The sequence below is a fragment of the Moschus berezovskii genome, chromosome 1 (assembly GCF_049115385.1).
Source record: "Moschus berezovskii isolate FMDL1 chromosome 1, NW_MosBer_1.0, whole genome shotgun sequence".
Lineage (NCBI taxonomy): Eukaryota > Metazoa > Chordata > Mammalia > Artiodactyla > Moschidae > Moschus > Moschus berezovskii.
In genome coordinates this window covers 129282612-129301201 of record NC_142460.1, presented here as the reverse complement: position 1 = coordinate 129301201, position 18590 = coordinate 129282612, and the positions used below count along the sequence as shown (strand labels likewise).

The 18590-nt window shown below is 41.8% G+C and overlaps 1 protein-coding gene across 1 annotated transcript in view; it reads left to right on the top strand.

The window, feature by feature from the left end:
* The window catches only part of PPM1L (protein phosphatase, Mg2+/Mn2+ dependent 1L), a 337315-nt gene extending 321302 nt beyond the window's left edge, over nt 1–16013 (top strand). Inside the window, exon 4 of the mRNA XM_055410595.2 lies at nt 3701–16013. Within this exon, the coding sequence (XP_055266570.1) occupies nt 3701–4047 (347 nt within the window). The 3' untranslated portion in view covers nt 4048–16013. The remainder of the gene's footprint in view (nt 1–3700) is intronic.
* Nucleotides 16014–18590: the final 2577 nt, after the last annotated feature.

The window sequence follows — 18590 nt, the reverse complement described above, 5'->3', positions numbered from 1 at the left end:
GGGAGATTCCCCGGGGGAGACACTTCTTTACCCAGTGAGGAGCAGATCAGTGCAGAGGCTGCGGCTGAGGCAGCTGGGACTGGACTTTGTAACATTTCCCATCAAATGTGTGGCCACTGAATTTGCCCTTCTTCACGGCCAACGTGTCCACAACAGCCAAAAAAAGCCCTTAGTTTAAAGGCTAATGGGATCTTTGGGCCATTGCTTGCCGTACTCTGCTTCCTTCCAGCCATGCCAAGCTGCTAACCACCAAATGAACCATGGAGCTGACACGTCTGTGCCTTTGCAAGTGTTGCCCCCACTGTCCAGTGGATAATAATGACCTTGCCCTTTAAGACTTGGTTTCGGGATGTCCTTTTGGCAGACTTCCCTGTCACACTGAGCCAAAGGCTTCCCCAGTCTGGCTTAGGGACCCCTTCATTCTTTCCCTGGCATCCTATGTGGACCTCTTGGGTCACTTTTTGCAGGATATGGACATATCTGACCCTTTCATCTGTCTTGCCTTCCTGATCATGAGTTCTTTAAGGCAGGAACTTTGGTCTGTTCATCTGTATACTCCCAACTCCAAGCTCAATGCCTGATCCAAGTATATATGTCAGTTGGAGGAGGGAGAGAATCCCTTTTTTATTTTTTCAGTATCTATGGGCTGGAGGTACAAATGGACATCCTGGAATTGAGAAGGGGTAGGGGATGGAGTAGACAGATATTATTAATAAATAAGTTAAAAGAGGTAAATTATCGAATCTATTACAAGGTGATAACTGCTACAAGGTGACACAGAACAAGTTATGGAAAGGGGAGTGTTGGGGTGGTCAGTGTAGGCCTCACTAAGGTGACATCGGCAAAGACTTGAAGAAAGATTATCAATTGATGATTACGTTTTCATGGTTAATTTAGGGGATTCTTTTCTACCTGTAGGCTTTCCTGGTGGCTCAGACAGTAAAAAGTCTACCTGCAATGCAGGAGACTCGCGTTTGATCCCAGGGTCAGGAAGATCTCCTGGAGAAGGGAATGGCAACACACTCTAGTAGTCTTGCCTGGAGAATCCCATGGACAGAGGAGCCTGGTGGGCTCCAGTCCATGGGGTCACAAAGAGTTGGACACTACTGAGCAACTAACACTTTCATTTTTTCTACCTATGCAGGGGAGGACCCCTTCTCTCCCCAAACTGACCACCACAGCTTGTAGCCTCTGTGTCGAATGCCACGCGGCAGGCCCTGTTGCCCAAGGGAGCTCAGGTCCCCCAGGTTGCTGCCCAAGAAGTGCCCCTGCCCTCTGGGGGAGTCTACAGATTGACCATCAATCTCTGCATACCAGCTTCTGCCCAGAACCTAATCAGCATTTGAGTTCTCACAGTGGGAAGCTGTACTGTTGAATCCAAAATCATTGAATTTTATTACAACCTCCTGCTTCAGTGACTGCTTGAGATGCAGAATAATTTTTAATGAAAGCTCTGGTCAGGTTTTCTGTCAATGGGACGGCACAGTGTTTTAAGAGCATCTGTCAAGCTTTGATGAGCTTCTTTGCTTATGAAGACAGCATCTCCTCAGTCATCCACTGTGACCCTGGACTTGGGATACAGTCAGCTTGCTCTTGAGGAAGCACGGTGGGGATGTGTATATGGTACGCCTGAGATGCCACCTTAGCGCTCTATTCTGACATGTCAGCCCATTTTATCCTCTCTCTTCCTCCCTGCCCCCACCCGGAAGTGATTATAGGGGCAAATTCAGACCGCGTCTCCAAGAAGGTTAATCTCACCTGCTGTGTCGAGGGGGTACTTTACCGCAGGACTTAATGAGCGATGATTGGTTTTATTTATGTGTGTTTTCTCTGGCCTCAGCCTTCCTTTCTGGACACCTATCCCCCTCCTGTTTGGTGTCACAATACCCTCCAACCAGTCTAGGTCAAAATACACGTCAGCCTTTCTGTCTCCCTACCTTAAGCTGTTTTTACAGCAGCAGTGATGTCAGCTGCCATTTACCATGCCTTCGCTCTGTGTGGGGAGCTAAGCTGGGCGCTTTACATACACTTTCTCTTTCCCTACCTTATGAGGTTGGTGACGTTATTCTCATTTTACAACCAAAGAAATGGAGCCTCAGAGAGGCTTGTGTGCCAAGGACACACAGCTAGTGAATGGTGAGACCAGAACTGAAACCCCAGACAGTGACTCCAGAGCCTGTGCTCTTGCCCAGGAAACCACTCTTCCTGGAATGTTCTTGTACATCCCTGCTCATGGAAGTCCTACCTATCGTTCCATTCAGAGCTGAGCTTTAATGCTGACTCTGCCCTGATTATCACAACTGGAAATCTTCCCTCTCTCCTCTGTCTGCCTATAGTATGTAACAGGTGCTAGGTTCTCCCTGAAAAAATACTGCTCTGTGCTTGTAGCTGTTAATGCAGGTGGATTTTCCCTTCTGCCAGACTCTCTCCTTCTTTAGGGAAAAGTCTAGATCTTGTCCAACTTTATAGCCTGCAAACTGCCCTGCATGGAGCATATATTTAATAAATACCTGACAGTCTGATGTTGGGAGGGATTTGGGGTGGGAGGAGACAGGGATGACAGAGAATGAGATGGCTGGATGGCATCACCGACTCGATGGACATGAGTTTGAGTGAACTCCGGGAGTTGGTGATGGACAGGGGGGCCTGGCGTGCTGTGATTCATGGGGTCGCAGAGAGTCAGACACGACTGAGCAACTGAACTGAACTGAACTGACATAACATGCAAATGAACAAAATTATAGTTCCCTTAAAGAAAAAATAATAGATAATACTGTGAAAGTGAAGTTTCTCAGTAGTGTCTGACTCTTTGCAACCCTCTGGACTGTAGCCCACCAGGCTTCTCTGGCCGTGGGATTTTCCAGGCAAGAATACTGGAGTGGGTAGCCATTTCATTCTCTAGGGGATCTTCCCAACTTAGGTAGGGATTGAACTCAGGTCTCCTGCATTGCAAGCAGACTCTTTACCGTCTGAGCCACCAGGTAATACTGAGTGCATGTTATATTCAGACACTGTGCCAACTCTTTAATATAGAATAACTCTATTTCTCACAACTTCTCGATTGAATAGATACTATTATTGTCCAAATTTTGCAACCAGGGAAACCAAGGATTAGAGAGTTTCTCATCCAAAGTCACTGAGAGCTAGAAGTAACAGAGCCAGGAATCAGATCTAGTAGACTGACCCAAGAGCCTGAACCTTTAACAGCTGTGCTAACGTACACCATTCTTTAATCCCTGTCCCAACTGGGGAGCTGTTTGCGATCAATACAGGCACAACCAAGGGCGGCCTCAAGCTAATGATGGGTCCCAGTGGTTTTATCTGGTACCAGCCACCCGTCTTTCAGTGTTGTTTTGCTGCTGTCCCCGAATCCCCTCCTGGGGGCTCCCTACTATCAGTCACTGAACTGCTAAGGTGTCCTTTAGTTATTAATAAAACTGATGCTCTCACCCACCCATCCCTCCTACCCTCAATATTCCTACTGATTTAGTCTTGAAGACCTTTAAGATGCCAAGGATAACGGCCTGAGGATCTACTAGTAGAGCATCAGACATCAAGCCATGTAGGAGGAACACTGTTCCCTCCTGGCTGTGCCAGCAGGAGCACACAGTAGGTCAGCCCTTTGCAGGTGCACGTGTACATCACACCAGGATGGGAGCGCGCAGCTGCTTATGCTAATGGGCTCATTCTCTCTTTCCAGGTGGTTTTATCAGTTTCAATGGCTCCTGGAGGGTCCAGGGGATCCTGGCCATGTCTCGATCGCTGGGGGATTATCCACTGAAAAACCTCAATGTCGTCATCCCAGACCCAGATATCCTGACCTTTGACCTGGACAAGCTCCAGCCCGAGTTCATGATCTTGGCATCAGATGGCCTCTGGGATGCTTTCAGCAACGAGGAAGCTGTTCGATTCATCAAGGACCGCTTGGATGAACCTCACTTTGGGGCCAAGAGCATCGTTTTACAGTCCTTTTACAGAGGCTGCCCTGACAATATAACAGTCATGGTGGTGAAGTTCAGGAATAGCAGCAAAACAGAAGAGCAGTGAACCCTTCGGGGTCTCAGCTACCTTAGACTAAAGGACTTTCAACACACTGGTCTCTTTTAATGTAGTGAAAGGTGTGGGAGTTACAATTAGGATCATCCATCCCAGATATGGGGTTCCCCGTCCCCAACTGTCTTAAGTCCATGTGCCGTATGAACAGAGGGTGCTCTTGGCCAATGTAGTTGAGATGCTGGAAAATGGTTTCTTCGTGTTTTCCCAACTCTTTCATCCAGTGTCCAAAATATATTTAGCTGTAGAGTCATGTATGAAGTGAAAGGTGTATGTGCCATATATTCTTCTTTTACAGTTGCTTTGAAGATCCCCTACAGGGCCCTCTGATCATCAGACTTTGTGTTCTCTCACTGGAGCAATGAGTAGGGCAGGACTCCCAGGAGATGCTGTGGGTAACCCAAGAGTCAGAGCCAGTGTGGCCATGCCCCTTGCTGAGAGGCAGAACTGTCCCTAGGGTGCTTTGTCCTCCTGAGCCCAGTTTTTCTGCTCTGCAGCAGCCCAGAAACAGATTGCAAAATGGTTTATTATTCCACAGCTGTTCTTGAAGGCTGAGGGAATTGGGGAGGAGGAGAACTGCCTGCACCCCTTAAGTCACCTTCGCCCGCCTTCATTAGTTAAATAGACTTTGTGTACCACCCAACCAGTCTTCGTGTGTTTATCCTAATCGTGCATGACCTTAACCTTTTGCCTACACCTTACCTAATGGAATAGGTAGCTGTTAAACTTTACCACCAGACACTGTAATTTTTTTACAGTACCAAGTGGAAAAAAGCAAATCACAATACCGTAATTCCTTCCGCCTTTAAGGATAGATGGGGAAATCACAGCCAAATAAGTCACAGCATCCCCTGGGAAGTTTGCTGCTTTGCATTGAGGGAGAAAGCTACTGAGGTTGCCATCCTGACTTGAGCACCAGCTGCCCAGTTTTGTGCATTTCTTTCTCTCCTAGTAGCTTTTGAGTGTCTCTCAAGCGGTGTTTTGAGAAGCAGATGCATAGAACTGCATGTGTGCCCCCTGAAGCCAAGTAGAGTCCCCAGCCTCCTGTTGGAATTCGGTAGTAAATTACTGGGATGTGCTTCTGCTAGATGATGGAAAGGCAGCAGTCTTTAATGTTTGGTTGCAAACCATTGAGTTCTTTTGGGGCCAGACCTGCTACTTTTCATTTCTTATCACCAATGTCACGTTTCCAATCTATTTTATTATTATGGAAAATGCTGGGCTCAAACAGCCAAGCAAGATTTTCATGGCATCCCCACCCAGACTGTGTCTGAAAAACCAGGGCATCCACCTGGTTTTTTCCTTCCAGAGTGGGCATTTGTCTTTATGGCTTCTCCGAGGCCCCATTCACTGACCACCTCCTCCCCTGCCTTCTTCAAATGTGGAAGGTTCTAGGAGAGAACTCAGGAGGATGCAAAGATCCCCTTGTGGCTGCCGAGGACTGTGATCTGTCTGGGTCCCTCTGAGCTCTTAACCTTTCTTTGACTGAATAATGGTTTCCCAAGCGATGTATTTATTTTTGTAAACTAACATTGGAATTTACGATATTAGAATTAGAACCTTGGTTTGGTTTTTTTTTAAGTGTAGCATGTTCCAGTACAAAATACCTGCCACCATGTTAGATTGGAGTTTCTGCCTCTTGAGAGGCACGATGTTTGGATGTGTGTGTTTGAGGTGGGGGTGGGGAGGGAGTTGTGGGAAACATGCTGGTTATGACCATAGATGCAATGGTCGGGCCAGGTGGCCTGAGTTTGTTTGGGGATTCGGGACATTCTGATTATGAAGTTACTGGAGACCCCCCTCTAACTGGAGTCCAGGAGTAAGCAGTGTCAGCATGTTACAGTACATAGTTAATTTTCCTTTTTCTATTTTTAACTTAACCCAGAATTCATAAATAACAATGGAAAGACATTTTTAAGTTCTGTGATCATTGTTATTGTGTAAAATGAAAATGGTACTGTTTTGGTGAAGATGAAGAAGAAAAGCTACTAAATTAGTAAATTAAGTATTTCTCTGCCCTGCGAAGTGTCTTGGTAGATGGTGCTGAGTGCAGGAGTGTGTGACTTTCCCTCTGACTGAGGTTCACAAGGCATCTCCTAAACTTTTCTTTGTAGAATGAACCCATTCCTGACTTTAACCAAGTAGTGTGTGTATTTCTCACTGTCTCCTTTTTTCTCCCATTTTGGCTTGTAGATTTTTGAAACAGGCAAAAATAGCCGCAATTTGATGAATAGTTATGTGTCAAGTCAGGCTACTTTGTTCCCTCCCCATTCTCCTGGAGCTTGATCTCTCTCTCTCTCTCTCTCAGCTGCCTCCAGCCTCTGGGGGTCTGCAGACCTCACCCGGAGTGCTCTGTGGCTCTCCAGCCAGCCGCTCCACTTTCTAGGGACAGGAAGGTTGAGTCTAGTTAGGGAAATTGACTTGAGAAGTTTGCATGTGAAGCTTCCTGAAACAGCACTGCCAAAGCTTTGGAACCGTCACCCCAGCTTCCTAGCCCGAGTTCGCATTGCCAATAGCCCCCATGGTGCCAAATTTTGGAATGGTTTTATAGTCTTTAAGAAATGAAGCTGGGAACCAATGATCATGTGCTTATGACCCCCGAGCAAGATGCCAAGCCCAGGTCTTCATTAATGCACTGCTTTCCTGCTGCTCTAGTGGCAATTTGTACTTTTAAAATGGGTTAGAATTTGGGCGGAGGGGGGTGGTGGGGAGGGGAGAAGGCAGGGAAACTTTTTTTTTTTTTTTTTAACTCACTGTATTTGCAGGTCTCTAGTGAAAGGAATAAATAATACTTATATGGAAAACTCTGAAACTAGTTCCCAAGACTGACATTTATTTAATGTGACCAACTTGCCCAAAGCACTTGACTCCAAGGTTACCATTCTAATACAGCATAACTGTACATGTTACTGGCAACCAAGGCTACATTCTTTTCCTTCTTGGACTGAAGGCATTGGCCTCTAACATCTTGTCTACGTGCTAAGAGTATTATAGAGTGTTTCACAGAGTGAAGGAGCTTATGAAAGTGAAAGTGTTAGTCACTCACTTGGGTCCCACTCTTTGTGACCCCGTGGACTGGAGCCTACCCCGTGGACAGAGAATCCTCTGTCCATGGGATTCTCCAGGCAAGAATACTGGAGTGGGTTACCATCCCCTTCTCCAGAGATCTTCATGACCCAGAGATCAAACATGGGTTTTCTGCATTGCAGGCAGATTCTTTACCATCTGAGCACCAGGAGGCCCATGCAATTTGGATATTTAAGATGGGCCTTATTGCGTACAGCTGTTGTGATTTCAACCCATGGACATTTTGTGCAGACAGGATTATGTGAGTGATAGCATCGTCAACCCTATCTGAAGTGGTTCTAGGAAGTTGATTACACAATTGAATTGGATCCCTGGGATGTTCATCCATACATGAGGGATTCACAAAGGGAGTGATCACTTCTTCCTTTGCCAAGTATACTTTGATTTTCCTGACTTTTTTTTCCCCCCTGAGTTGTTGCTAGATATAACTCTCTTGCAACTGGGAACACAGAAAGTTTAGAAAGGGCAACAGTTCATTGTACATTTGGAAGTACAGTAATCCATACTCTGGATAAGATTTGATTTTCCAGTGATCTCATAAAATTGTTTCCTTCTTTTGACCCAGTATGAGACTGATTTTGATGTTCCCCTAAATTGCCTTGGCTCATCACACCAGCATTCCTGACCTAGCTCTGCAGAAATGACATGACCATTAGATATCACACTAAGGCCTTTTTAATTGCCCCTGGATTAACTCATTCACATCTAGACTTTGAAGCTAATTAGTTGAGCACTGCAGGAGTGTCCCCCGATATGTTCCACAGGAAACAAGCTCCAAAGATACTCTTCCTCATATAGGGTTCCAGGGTCAAAAGAGTTTTGGGAAACATACTATCTCAGAAAGTTAGTACATATCAGCACATTGAAGGTTCTAATTTAAATATCCTCTGAGGAAAATTAAAAAAAAAAAAAAAACACATATGTAGTTCTAGTGTTTTCCAGATTCATCTGACCATGGAAACTTTTTTTTGAGTAACACCTAGTAACACTCCAAGAAGCTTGTGTTCCATAGGAACCACTTTGGGAAATTCTGCTATGTGGAAATATTACTGTTTTCTCATTCACTGTGACTCTTAGCAGTTGCAGTATAGTTTGCAATATAGAAGCATTCATCCTTTCATGGAAGAGGCTGATTTGTTAATGAAAGCAGTATTAAGAAATAGTATGATTTACTTTGACCTTCAGCAGCCTCACATCGATAGTAGAAGCTCGGTGATCTTGCTTGAAACTCGAAACATTGGGCTCCCTTCTTTTTGTATGACTAATAAGCAAAAACCTTGCTACAGCTAGGGATTTTCAAAATTTCTTCCAAGAGCTTTCAGTTGCTTTTTTGAAGTTATCTTTGCTTTTCAGATACAATCAAAGTAAATACTTACATTTTATCACTATGTGAGAGTAAGAAAATCTATTTAAAATAATAGAAAAGGGAGAATAGCAGATTTGGTGTTAATTCATTTTTAAAATTCTAACTAGACTTTTAAAAATTATGTATCCGTTGTATAATAATGGATATGTAAACTATTTACATTTATTTACTCTCTTTTCTTATTCATTCTAAAATCCCTATCCCGTGTTGTCCCACCTTTCACATTTTATATATATAATTAAGTTTGGCAAGTTATGTCTTGTCTGAAATGTACGGCTTGACTATAGCTCCATAATTGTCACTCTCAGTCTGGGTAATATGTTTGGAAAGCTCTGAGAGAGAATCCACACCACAGAGGAAATAAATCTAGTTGAAAACATGGTACAAAGTGAATGTACAGTGAAGTCATTATCTTAAATTACACCCAATATTTAGGAATACACTCTCTCTGGTTGCTATCCAAAACAGAATAAAACTCAAAGTAAGACCACTTAGACTAGGCGGCAGAGTGCACAGAGAGTGATTGTGAGGTTTCCATTATATACCTGGTTCTAAACTTGTTTTCTAGTATGTAAGTTTATTTGCTAATTCTTAATAATGTTGATGCTTTGTCCATTATTTTTTATTTTTACCACTGTTACGCCACAAACTGTTTAACCAAGGGTTGATTATGATCATGTTCATGTGTTTAGTAATAACCACACCTTCATTTGTAAAATCACTTCAATAAATCCAAGTTAAGGACTTTGAAGAGAGCATGTAGTAACTGTTCATTTTAACAGATCATCACAGGCATTTGCACAATTTACAACTCCACCAAATGAAGATGTAAATTGATATAGCCTCTATGGAGAGCAGTATGGGGGTTCATTAAAAAGCTAAAAATAGAATTACCATGTGACCCAGCAATCCTACTAGGCATATACACAGAGAAAATCATAATTCAGAGAGGTACATGCACCCCAGTATTCACTACAGCACTGTATTCTATAACCAGGACATGGAAGCAACCTAAATGCCCATCACAGAGGAATGGACTAAAAAAAGATGTGGTACATACATACACTGGAATATTAGCCATATAAAGGAAAGAAATTGTGTCATTTGCAGAAACATGGATGGACCTAGAGGCTACCATACAGAGTGAGGTAAATCAGAAATCAGAAAGAGAAAAACAAATATCATATTATATATATGGAATTTAGAAAAATGGTATCAGTTCAGTTCAGTCGCTCAGTCATATCCGACTCTTTGCGACCCCATGAATCACAGCACGCCAGGCCTCCCTGTCCATCACCAACTCCTGGAGTTCACTCAAACTCATGTCCATCGAGTCGGTGATGCTATCCAGCCATCTCATTCTCTGTCGTCCCCTTCTCCTCCTGCCCCCAATCTTTCCCAGCATCAGAGTCTTTTCCAGTGAGTCAACTTGTTGTATGAGGTGGCAAAAGTATTGGAGTTTCAGCTTTAACATCAGTCCTTCCAATGAACACCCAGGATTGATCTCCTTTAGAATGGACTGGTTGGATCTCCTTGCAGTCCAAGGGACTCTCAAGCACCACAGTTCAAAAGCATCCATTCTTCGGCGGTCAGCTTTCTTCACAGTCCAACTCTCACATCCATACATGACCACAGGAAAAACCATAGCCTTGACTAGACGGACCTTGGTTGGCAAAGTAATGTCTCTGCTTTTTAATATACCATCTAGGTATCAGTCAGTTCAGTTCAGTTCAGTCGCTCAGTCGTGTCCGACTCTCCGCGACCCCATGAATCAGCACACCAGGCCTCCCTGTCCATCACCAACTCCCGGAGTTCACTCAAACTCATGTCCACAGAGTCGGTGATGCCATCCAGCCATATCATTCTCTGTCATCCCCTTCTCCTCCCCCCCCGCCAACCTGATGTCCTTATTTGCAAAGCAGAAATAGAGACAGATGTAGAAAACAAACATATGGATACCAAGGAGGGGATGAGAGGTGGGATGAATTGGGAGACTGGGATTAACATATCCACACTATAAATAACTAACGACAATCTACGGTACAGCACAGGGAACTCTACTCAGTTAAGATGACACATTCTGTGTGTATTTTACAATTAAAAAATGTTGAAAAGGAAAAAAAAATGACCAAAAAGCAGGCAAGTTTCAAAAATGTGGATTCTATTTAGAGATGTGGTTCTATTTACTTTAGAAATCCTATAATCTGGCATTAACTACCACAGAAATCCCCTCTGACATTTGCTGAATCCAAATTAATCTCAAAACCTCTAAGGACCAGAGTCCCTAGCTTTGAGCACAGCCCTACTGTGAGGGCTTCAATGGCAGATTGTGGTGGGGGGAGGGTTAGTTAGTGCCTGGGTCACTTCTTCATAGGAAAGGGACCATGTTTCAGCCACATTCTCCCATTACCTTTTGTCATAAAGAAATTCAGAGGTTAAATGTGAGGTCATGCAGTATCTCAACATATTTCTATATTAATTAGACAAGGCATAATTTTAAATGTGCTCATGCAGAGACAAAGGTAGAAGTAATAGTCAAGGAACTAGGGAGAAAAAAAATCCTTAGGGTAATCAGACATTCAGTTCAGTTCAATTGCTCAGTCATGTCCAACTCTTTGCAACCCCATGAACCACAGCACACCAGGCCTCCCTGTCCATCACCAACTCCCAGAGTCCACCCAAACCCATGTCCATTGAGTAGGTGATGCCATCCAACCATCTCATCCTCTGTTGTCCCCTTCTCCTCCCACCCTCAATCTTTCCCAGCATCAGGGTCTTTTCAAATGAGTCAGCTCTTCGCATCAGGTGGCCAAAGTATTGGGAGTTTCAGCTTCAACATCAGTCCTTCCAATGAACACCCAGGACTCATCTCCTTTAGGATGGACTAGTTGGATGTCTTTGCAGTCCAAGGGACTCTCAAGAGTCTTCTCCAACACCACAGTTCAAAAGCATCAATTCTTCTGTGCTCAGCTTTATAGTCCAACTCTCACATACATACATGACCACTGGAAAAACAATAGCCTAGACGGAACTTGGTTGACAAAGTAAGGTCTCTGCTTTTTAATATGCTGTCTAGGTTGGTCATAACTTTCCTTCCAAGGAGTAAGTGTCTTTTAATTTCATGGCTGCAATCACCATCTGCAATGATTTTGGAGCCCAGAAAAATAGTCAGCCACTGTTTCCCCATCTATTTGTCATGAAGTGATGGGACCAGATGCCATGATCTTAGTTTTCTGAATGTTGAGATTTAAGCCAACTTTTTCACTCTCCTCTTTGACTTTCATCAAGAGGCTCTTTAGTTCCTCTTCACTTTCTGCTATAAGGGTGGTGTCATCTGCATATCTGAGGTTATTGATATTTCTCCTGGCAATCTTGATTCCAGCTTGTGCTTCCTCCAGCCCAGCGTTTCTCATGATGTACTCTGCATATAAGTTAAATAAGGAGGGTGACAATATACAACCTTGACATACTCCTTTTCCTATTTGGAACCAATCTGTTGTTCCATGTCCAGTTGTAACTGTTGCTTCCTGACCTGCATACAGGTTTCTCAAGAGGCAGGTCAGGTGGTCTGGGATTCCCATCTCTCAGAATTTTCCACAGTTTGTTGTGATCCACACAGTCAAAGGCTTTGGCATAGTCAATAAAGCAGAAATAGATGTTTTCCTGGAACTCTCTTGCTTTTTCGACATTAAAAATGTAAATGGTTTGGTTCTCAAAAATTTGGATTGTTAGAATTTTACTTGCATATGTTGTGTTTAATAGCAATTGCTGACCCCTGCACAGAGACCTATGTGCTCAGTTGTATATGACTCTCTGTGACCCATGGACTACAGCCCACCAGACTCCTGTCCATGGAATCTTGTAGGCAAGAATAGTAGAGTGGGTTGCTGTTTCCTATTCCAGGGGCTCTTCCTGACCCAGGGATCAAACCTGCATCTCCTGCATTGGCAGGCCTCTTCTTTACCGCTGTGCTACCTGGTACGCCCATGAACATAGACCCATAGAAAGCAGTTTTTCTCACTTTTCACTTACTCAAATTCAAGGCTTCCCATTTAAAGTATTGGTTAAAGCTTTGCTTACATGTTAATAAATACAATTCTAAATATTCTTTTTGTATGACTGATGGCCTAGGTAGAATAATATATAAAGAAAATATAGCTTGAAGCATTTTTTAATTTTAAAAAGTGCAAAATTAATTTCCAATGAGATCAAAGTCAGAATGTAAAGAAGAGCATTTTCAAAAAAATATTGAAGAAAAACCAAAGAAAAATAAAATATTTTCAATTAAGGAGATATTATATTTTATTAACAGCATGAATCATTCTAATATTTGTGCTCTTTCTCAAGTAGATAACATTGAAGTAAAAATGAATCCTGAGTTATCTGTAAACTTAGTAAAATTACTACCCTTGTTCCATTCTTTGCCGGTGAAAACAGATACCTGTGGTCTTATTTACTGCTCTCCTAAACCACTTTCACTGTCCTAAGTACTGTTTGCTTTCCAAATGCTAGACATTGTTTTACCCTGAATCCTAAGAATTTGCGCATTTCAAGGAGGGAATACTCCTTTCTAGAATTTTTTTTTTTTAATAGTAAGAGACACTAAAAAATAGACCTTATATTTTAGGGTGTCTCAGTAAAACTGAAGTCAGATAAAGTCGCTCCCAGCTACATCTGGGGGTGAGTTCTAAATTTGGTAATTTTTCAAACACCAACATGAATGCCAGTGAGTATTCAGTTTAAAACTATTTCACAAAGACAAAGCACAGGGTTATTTAATGTTCCTGCTTCCTAGAGACTTTTTCATATAATTACAAAGGTCACGTTTACTCATATAATTTTTTTAAAATCCTATAGAAATGATGTGCTAGACATCTCTAACTGAAGAGAATGATATCTCCTGTGCACATTTGATATCCCCATCTGTCTCCCAGTGTATGCAGAGACAAACAGTGACTGCTTAGTGTAATAATGAAAAGATATAAATCCTGCCATGGGGGGAAACTGTAACCATGGAACGTTAAGCAAGAATACTCCCCCTATACAGGTTCCAAGACTATAACCAGTCTATGTATTTTTCATCTTGATTACCCTTTATCTCAAGCGTATATTCAGAAAAATGGAGTAGTAAATAAAGAATGCTCCTCTTTTAGAAAGCACTGTTTGCTTTTTTAACATTTTATCAGAAATACACGTTCACCTTGGAACACTGACACCCTACAGCGTTAGCTTCGGTTTACTCTTTCGGTTACTCAAGCCAGTGGCTTTGATTTATAGCATTCACACAATTTCAGTTCAGATTATAAAGAGTTGAAATTTGTTTTGCAATGCTTCAACATCCCCTTGGTCAGCCAGGAAAAGGAAAACAGAAGCAAAAGAAGACATTTTAGAGTTCAAAAGAATAATTATTCTAACAAGCCTGAAAAATAGTAATGAAACAGTTCGTTCCAGAACACCCCAATGTGAATTATGTTCACATACATAATTCTATATACCAAACACACAAGTTTTTAAATATATAAATATATGTACGCACACATATAAGTATCATTGGATTCATAAAACATTGATCTGCATTAGATTTAGTTGAGAAAGCCAATATTTTTGCTGTAAATAAACCCGCCTGTATACTCTTTCCATTACTATTATGACCTTTTTGAGCACCTACCAAGTGCAGATAGCCTAAGGGAGTGTATCTAGAGATGAGCACTCAGGCATCATTCCTTCCTTGTCACTTTCAGGCCCGTGGAGGCTTCATGGATATTGCAATGCTCAGTACTGGCTGAATGGTGTAAAAACACATCTTTCAAGATTTTCTCCAGTGACTTAGTTGTGTAAGGACAGGGCAGAATTAGAGTCATTCTTTATTACACTTAACAGACAGAGAATGGTAACATATTGGGAATATCTTGCCACCACCCAAGCAAGTTGCACAGATAATTACTCCACATTAGATCATCTAGTTTCCCAAGGATGGAGTTGGGAGGTGAGACAGGGAGCTTCTGGGGAGCAGGTCTGGGGTAGGGCTGTCCCACTGAGGAATAACCACTGGAACAATAGCCATACAAGGGCTCAGCAGGAAATCCAAGCCAGGGATCTCCCTACAGGGTCCTCTGGAGGAAGGAGAGAATTACAGCAAAGGCAGACGGGAAACAATGAGAACATCTCTCCATGACTCGTTTTTATTTTTATTCCCAAGAGGCTATGTCCCAGCTTCATGTCCCAGATGAGAACCCAGAACTGAGTTTTTATCATCAGTATTCCTTGATAAATGAGTGAATTTATTACATAGAAAATTAACACATTTCAGAAATACAGTTATGTCTTGATCTTAAATGTGAAGACTAAGTGCAAGATTTTTTTATCATAAATTTGGTATCCATAGTTACTTTAGATATTCCAGAATCTAAGCATGGGATTTAAGTTTTATATTTTGAATAATAACAACAATATCTATTTTCTGCACAGTAAAGCAGAACTGAATACCAGACTTGTATTTTTAACCACAGAGGCCATTTCTTCTTTCTAAATTCTTTGCTTGGTCATTTTCCCTAGACATCTCTTTCTGTTTATACCAAATGCTTCTTGATCCAAGTAATATTACCTGTTGCCAAATTACATTATAATCCTATTGAATTAAAATAATAGTAAATAAGAGATTAGGAATATCTCATTGTGGTCAGCAGTGGAATTTTTGTTGTTTTTAATCAAGAGAATATACAAAAGGAAATGCAAATTAAATGAAACCAATTTCTGATTTGGTAAGATTAAAACCATAGGGGGAGTCCAGTTATAAAGAAAGGAAAGGAGGGTTGGATGGAATAAGAAAAAAACTCACATAACTGAGAAGTATTTTTCATGAACTGTATATCTCAAAAGCTCTACCCTTGTTCCCTGCTGAAGTTTGAAACAGGACTTTGAAAATGCATTTACTATACCCATTTTAACATCAAGAAAAATTTTCCATCAGTGTTTTCTTGCTATTTTAAAAATCATAAGATGTTATGGGTTTATAAAAAGATAGCAAGATATATTCAACAATGCTTTCTTTTAGGAATCTTCCAACTGTATTTTAATAATTAAATCACAGATCAAAATGACTGCTCAAATCAATCAGACTTTCTGGTAAGTTAGTCCCTGAAAACTATTCATAAAAGACAACAAAACCTTGGCAAAACCTCATGACTCTTGGTACTCTTCAGAGGATTTTATACCTACTAGTCTATGTTTGTCTCTAAGAGACATTTGAAATAAAGCTAAAATGTCAATTTGGCGATGAGCTTGGAGTCAATGGCAGTGCACGGTCACTTCAGATGCATGGCATGTCATTCAGGTCCCTTGGGTGTGTGCTAGAGGTAGATTTAGCCTTGTAGCGACTAATGTGTTCATGCAATCACTGATTCTGTGTTGTTGTATACCAAATGAACAGCTAAAAATACCCCCTTGATGACCAGATTAAAGCAAGAGTAAACACATTAAAGCTACTGGACTTTACAATTGAGACTGCTGCTTTTCTTTTTCTTTTGGTTAAACTCATTCTACATTCTGATGCCTATGCGGAAATTTTCTAATTTCTCAATGCTTCTGGGTTGGAGTGGCTGTTAAGTTGGGATTCCACATAGAAAACAGAAAAAACAGTTCATGGTCTGAGGATAAGATAAAAGCATAACAGAAGCAAGAAATAGTAGATATTGAGAATTTGGGTGCTTTCATTTGGAACAGGAATAAGCCTAGCTTTGACTCAAAATGAGATAACTTTAAAAAATGTATGCAATGAAAATTGTTTAGGGTTAACACAACTTTCACCCAGCTTTATACCACAATAACAAAGTATATAACTGGTATTAGGTGATAAATAAAGTTAGATTAGCTATACACATATGTAAACTCCAGCAACATGACATGACACACTTCTGGGAAAACTGTTCAGTAGAGAATATCCATCTGCAAAAGTTTTCACAAGATGCAGGAAGGAACAGTGTGGAATTTAGAGACGAATAAATATATACACACACCCATGCACACATGTAATACTATGTTTAGGTGAAATGCTTAGATGTGAACAGCACCTGAAACTTAGAAGAACAACAATAAAAGTTAATCACCAGATTACTAAATTTGTAATTGGGTATAACAAAGCAGGGAAAAAAATGTGGTTTTGTATTATTTTTATCCTTTTCATTAAAAATAATATTTGATAGCCAGATTAGAACATGCAGTCTGCAAATTCTTGTCTTCCACTCCTTTCTCTGGATAGAAGGTTTCTAACATAAAATGAAGGATGTGATTAGATCTGGGACAGTCATTTGCTATCTGCATTAGAGTAAGAACTATGGATATTTCCAACATCAACCACAGATCCAAAAAAATAGGAATCCAGAATTACAAAACCCCACCTTCACTTCAGTGATTGGTTATATTCTCTCTCTTTCCTTCCATTTTTAGAAATACAGTGGTGACAATCTATTCAGATTTTTGAGGTAACAGCAACAGATTCTGGTAGTATAAGCAGAAAGGGGACTTTAAGGATTTTAGTGGTGCCTCATGGATTCCAGGTTGCTCAAATATTAAAGAATCTGCCCTCACTGCGGGAGACCTGGGATCTTCCCTGGGTTGGGAAGATCCTCTGCAGAAGGGCATGTTAACCTGCTCCAGTATTCTTGCCTGGAGAATTCCATAGACAGAGGAGCCCGGTGGGCTACAGTCCATGGAGTCGCAGAGTCGGACACGACTGAGAGACTAACACTTTCACTTTCATGGAATTCAAGGGCTTTGAGTATTTAAGTGAGGCCTCGGGAATAATTCACACTCAAGACTCAAAAACTTTCAAGGAGTCTCCAGGGCTTCCTCTTCCAGCTCTCACAGATTAACTGGTATTGCACTAGGCCATCCACAGTAAAGTGTGAAACTGGATAAGCTGTGCTAAGCAATTGTGTTCAGACACTGGGCAACACTGGACTATAGCGGGTGCAAGATAGCATCCTTGGGCGAAGCAGTCACAAGTTGTCTCATGATCACCTCAGCTCTCTGTGAGCAGACACTTTTCTGACCATGGCACAGCAACCTGGAGTCCAAGCGGAGATGGACTGAAGTGAAGATAAAGGATGTGGCTGGAGTCTATGGAGAGCTTAACAGAGGGGGAGCCTTGGAAGTTTACAAGTGGGCCCCTCAGGAGCCCTCAGCTGAGGGCTCACTGGCTGTGCACAGGGACCAGGATCCAAGGCTCACCTGGAAGTGGCTGCTGTGGGGCTGAGAGTGGAACAGAAACACTGCAACTTGAGTGTTGTGGGGAATAGCAAGTTCGGCCAAAACAGAGTGGAGGGACACCCACTGGAGACACTTAGGCTATGTATGAGAAGTAAGGACCTCTCTCTCAAAGAAAGCCCATTTCAGATCTAGCCTGCTGCTGCTGCTAAGTCACTTCAGTCGTGTCCGACTCTGTGTGACCCCATAGACGGCAGCCCACCAGGCTCCCCTGTCCCTGGGATTCTCCAGGCAAGAACACTGGAGTGGGTTGCCATTTCCTTCTCCAATGTGTGAAAGTGAAAAGTGAAAGTGAAGTCGCTCAGTCATGTCTGACTGAGCCTAAATTCACGTGTTGACAAGATCTACAAGAGAGAATGGAGAAGTTGAGTAACAACTAACTGAAGGGTCTTGGGAACGCCTCAGGCTTTCACAGACTTGCTGAGACAAACTATAACATGTTCCCCCTGCTACTCCCATCAAAAAAAACACACACACTTAAAAAAAATATCAAGATGACTAGATAGTAACTGAACTACTTACTAGAACAAAAATCAAACATCAAAACTCTTCAGGGGAAAGCAGTAGAATCCAGAATATTTACAGATTTTCAGCATAACACTCACTTTGCCTAGTACAATATAAACCTGAGAAACTATTAGACATGCAAAGAAACAGGAAAATGTGAATGATAGTCAAGAAAAAACAGCTACCAATGGTAGTCAACTCAGAGAAGCCTAGATATTGATCTTGGTAGATTTTATAGCAGGAATAATAAATATGATCAAGGAATTTAAGGCCACTATGGTCTTAATAAGAAAACAGATAAAATAGAGAAGTG